We start from the raw sequence: 4,532 nt of genomic DNA on the forward strand, positions 1-4,532 counted from the left end.
GGGGGGGGGGGATATACTGTATATGTGGTACTGCCCTAATGTTGTTTTTTGTGGATTAGTCGATTAGTAGTATTATCTCCCGTGCTAAGCACGGACATTAATTTAGGATTATATAATTTACAATAAAAATAGATTTTAGGGATATATTTATTGGTATACTTGAAATTTAAAATTATTCTGTATATCTTAAAACAGTCCAATACAAACACAACATAAATGTCAACTATTAATCTATTTTCCAAAACTAAAGACAAATCATTATTTATGAAAAGTCTAATTGAGAGAAAACATATATGCAGCACAAGTATAACATAATTGATGTTAATATCTTTTATGGTTTTCCCCTTCTTATCTTATGCATATATTTTCAAATCATTACATATGAAAAGTCAAACTGAGTGAAAACATACACGTAGCACAAGTATAACATAACTGATGTTAATACGTTTTATTGTTTTCCCCTTCTTATCTTATGCATATATTTTCAATGCTATACTTGCTGACCTTTTTTGTTTTCAAGCATCTACAGATAAGAAATATAAAGCAAACGTGTATATATTTTGATTCAAAAGTAAACAAAAATAATATCATCACATTTCTCTACCACCGAGTTTTTTAGACTCCATTTGTACGTTACTTTAAGGTGAGATCCTATATTTTTTCATCCCTGAACTATCACCATAACAAATAAAACAAATTCAGCAAATCGAGGCTTGGAAATTAGTCCATTTTGAAAAAGTTATTGACCCTTTTTTTATCAATGACCTAATTTGTTTATGTTTACGTTTTTCACGATGTAGTATGTAATTTTTGTCAATATGAAAAACTAAAAAGAAATAAGCATATGTACCTTAAAAGACAAAAAAAAGTTCATGAAAGAAATATATTTGAGCATGAAGAGTTGGGCGTATTAGTTTCACTAACCTTGATTTTAACTTCATCTCCCTACTTTGCAGTACGTTATGCATATCAAGCTATAGAAAATTTGTGCTTTGTTTTTTTTTTTTCATTGAAACCATCAATTTGAGAGAGAATCAATGGAACTGTGGCAAAAAATTTAAATAAAGATGAAGTAAATATATTGCAATCAGTTAATGGTCGAAACTTTTAAAGATTAGTAGTTTTAAAGATCGTGAGATCATGGATTTAGTTGAAGAAATATTAGAGATTTTTATTTTTTAGAAAATAAATAAATGTAAATCAGTAATACGTAAAACTGTTTTATTTATTTAAAGGTTTCTGCACTTTTTTTTTATATATATTTTTTAAATATATCATGTGTCAAAATTTTATTATTCATGTGATTTGTGCTTTAGTATATAAAAGTCCCTAAGATGGAACTTAACAATTAACATGCCTCAGAGCATATGATTTTAGATATAGAACATGTGATTAGATGACACGCACGCTAATAGAATCTACTGTAAGAGTATCTTGAAAACTTCTTTGGCTACTGAATGCAAAGATTTGTACTATACTTCTCTACGAATCTGATCTCTGTTGGATAAAATTAAACAAGAAAATTAAACAATTTCATTAATTACATACTAATTCCAGAGGTTTAAAACTTAAGAAAGATCATCTGACTGTTATGTGCTGTCCCACGCCAATGTAACTGTTTGTGTTTTTTCATGTCACGAGATTTAAGAACAAGCACAGACCAATATGTTTTATTCATAAGTTAAAGCACTGTTTTGTTTTAATAGTTCACACCCATGCACATTAAATACTACAGTGTAAGGTCCATAAGGGGCAAGGTGATTATACTAAACTACTTAATACTATTTCCACTTGCTGCTCGCCAGTCTATATAACTATCAACTACACAAACCAACTATTTCAGTCATTTGTATATTCCTCGATTATCGAAGTGATTTTAATGTAAAACTTCTAATTCAAAAGCCCATCATGTTTGGGACTGATAGCATGTTTTGAGGCCCAAACATTCTATGTATACACACAACAGATCAGCTGCACATGTTATTTTTTTTATCAATAGACCAAAAGATCAAAGTTGGTATTTTGCATGTGCATTTGTTTTTATAAGAGGGGAAAACGGAGGAAGCATGAAAAGATGTTCTCATATATGAAATACAATGAGCAGAAGAAGATGTTTAGATATGATAACATAATCATTCAAGTTGACCATACCACACCCCTTGGATCTTCACATCCTTTGGTACCTTGGCACCCAAGTCAGTATCCGACGGCTGAAGACTCTCGAACACTCCGATCACTTCTCCTGTCTCCGGTTTGCTCTTGGTCACTTTTAGAGTGATCTCTCCAACCGAAGCTGCCGTGTTCTTCACGTTCTCCTTCGAAAGCTCCTCTTCGTCTCCTCTGCCTCCAGCTGGCAATGCAACGGCGTTGTCATATCCTGTGGATCCACCACGACCCTTTGGGTCCAAGAAGGACGAGCCACGGTACGACGGGACCAAGAATTTGCCAGTGAAGTTGTCTGGTTTGCCTGAGGCGTCAAGCTGCTTGACTGTGAAGAGGAATGGCACACGCTCGCCTCCTGGAAGCTGGACAGTGACTGCAGCGTAGTCGATTCCGTCTTCTTCCTTGAAGTTCACGCTTCCGTCTGAAGAAACCTGATAAAATAAAGAATCTATGAATCACAAATCCTAATCTAAACCAAAAGAAGCCTGTTTCTTGCGGTGGAAGTAAAAATAAAAACCTCGAAGGGGCCTTCGATTTCGTCAAGGGTGTAGGTGAGACGGGTCATGAGCTTGGTGTTCTGAAACTCAGGAGGAGCGTTCTTGCTAACACTCTCAGCCTTGACGGTGAAGGAAGTAGGCTCGAAGCAGAACTTCTTGCCAGAGTACTTACCGGGTTTGAAGGAGAAAGTCTCAGAGCCACCGTCAATAGTTGGACACTGGTTGGCAGTTCCAGTTCCTTTGACTTCCATGTATGTCTTGCTCTGTATCTCGTCATAAGTGAGTCTCTTCGGAGCTCCCTCTGCACTTGCTCCCTTTCATTACACACCAAAAAGATACAACTTCAGCTAATGAAAAAACTGATAGCAATAAGATTCTAAAATTTCTTAAAATCATACCATTACCAAATTAGGTGTGAGCATTTACAAGTTGTTAGTTACTGGTGATTGCATCTACATGAATTCGTTTAGTCAGTGTTCAGTGTGACGATTTTTTTTATTAAATATTTTTTTTTGCAATGTGACAATTTTCACAAACATTTTTTTTGTATGGAACATTTTATGACACACACAAAACTCCTAATTCTATTGTATATGTGTTTTAGTTATTTCATTCTGTTCCCTAATAAACTTTTATCTATGAACAGGCGATGAAAGAAAGTTAGTTACCGAGACGACGAGAGCAGAGGTTGCAAGAGCGAATCCGGCGATTTTAACAGCGTCGGAGCATTTTCCGGCGAAGTCTTTGATGTCAGATTGGTAGGAACAAGTGAGGCGTGCAGAAGAAGACTCTAGGCCGAATGATTTGCCGACGGTCTGAGTCGAACGGAGGTGAGCACTGCCGCGAGAAGGAGCGGCGGAGATTTTGGCAGAGAGGAGGAATGTGGCGGCGAATTGGAGAGAGGCTGCCATGGCCACAATATCTCTATCAAAGATGGTTAATGGTTTTTCCTGATCCCAAGCAGAGAGGAAGAAGACTAAAGAGTAACAATCGTAGGAGAGAGAGATAAGATTGGGATAAGGCGATGATTTTCATTGGTTTGTTTTGTCTGACTGGTTTTTCTTATTGCCACGTGTCTGAATCTTACGTGGTGATATGGATACTGTCTCACCCAGGGATGCTGACATGCATATGACATCCGACAAATAATGTAAAAAAAAATTCAATTAGTGGCCCATGCAGGTTTCGAACCTGCGACCTTCGCGTTATTAGCACGACGCTCTAACCAACTGAGCTAATGGGCCTTGTTAAATAACACCAATGGCTGAGTTTAATCTTTATAACTTACTAGCTTAGAGATTTTTTTTTTATAATTTGAATAGGTTCTACGTCCATTTAATATAATCTATAAATCAGTTACGAAGAAAAAAAATGTTAAAACTGATGTTTTCTTCCACGTTTGTTCTTTAGTAAGATTAACTAACAAAATATACTAATCTACCATTATTTATTATACAATTATTTAAATAAAAACAATTTAACTAAACATCTATTAATCTTTTTTTTTGATAAAAGGATAAAAAAGTGATTTAATGTTAAAACATACATTGAAAATGTAGAATAACACTTTTTGAAACAAAATAGAAAAGCTTAGATGACATTACTTATGAAAAATAGGTAATATTAGTATTGTGTCCATGCTATGCTATGCATGAGAATATTTTTGTTCAAAAATAAAATCAAATTTAGTTAGGACTAATTTACCAAATAACCAAAAATAATAATTAAATTGTAACTAAAAATTGTATGTATTATTTAATTCTGATTTATATGCATGTTTATATATAATTATAAACACACTTATCATTATTAACCACACACTATATAAAATGAAGTCAGATTTGTTTATAGATTTTATACATTAATCTTGAT

The 4,532-nt window shown here is 34.2% G+C and overlaps 1 protein-coding gene and 1 non-coding gene across 2 annotated transcripts; both read right to left on the reverse strand.

Annotated features, from left to right (window-relative positions):
- Positions 1–2,014: 2,014 nt before the first annotated feature.
- Positions 2,015–3,629, reverse strand: LOC106306585 (oxygen-evolving enhancer protein 1-1, chloroplastic-like). The gene is made up of 3 exons (XM_013743248.1): positions 3,329–3,629; positions 2,681–2,974; positions 2,015–2,594 (listed from the first exon to the last, which is right to left on the reverse strand). Exons 1-3 carry the CDS (start codon positions 3,569–3,571, stop codon positions 2,133–2,135), a joined length of 999 nt encoding a protein of 332 aa, XP_013598702.1. The 5' UTR covers positions 3,572–3,629; the 3' UTR covers positions 2,015–2,132.
- A 201-nt stretch (positions 3,630–3,830) lies between these two features.
- Positions 3,831–3,904, reverse strand: TRNAI-AAU. Its single transcript has one exon. It is a non-coding gene; the product is annotated as a tRNA-Ile (tRNA).
- Between the last annotated feature and the right edge of the window lie 628 nt (positions 3,905–4,532).

This window comes from Brassica oleracea, chromosome C7, assembly GCF_000695525.1.
Source record: "Brassica oleracea var. oleracea cultivar TO1000 chromosome C7, BOL, whole genome shotgun sequence".
In the NCBI taxonomy this organism is placed as follows: domain Eukaryota; kingdom Viridiplantae; phylum Streptophyta; class Magnoliopsida; order Brassicales; family Brassicaceae; genus Brassica; species Brassica oleracea.

Bases quoted from the DNA above. Each gene is read 5' to 3' on its own strand.
- LOC106306585 (XM_013743248.1), bottom strand. From the start codon at position 3,571: ATGGCAGCCTCTCTCCAATTCGCCGCCACATTCCTCCTCTCTGCCAAA. The intron at 2,975-3,328 runs GTAACTAACTTT...GTGTAATGAAAG, and splicing joins CCTCTGCTCTCGTCGTCTCG to GGAGCAAGTGCAGAGGGAGC. The intron at 2,595-2,680 runs GTTTTTATTTTT...TTATTTTATCAG, and splicing joins AAATCGAAGGCCCCTTCGAG to GTTTCTTCAGACGGAAGCGT.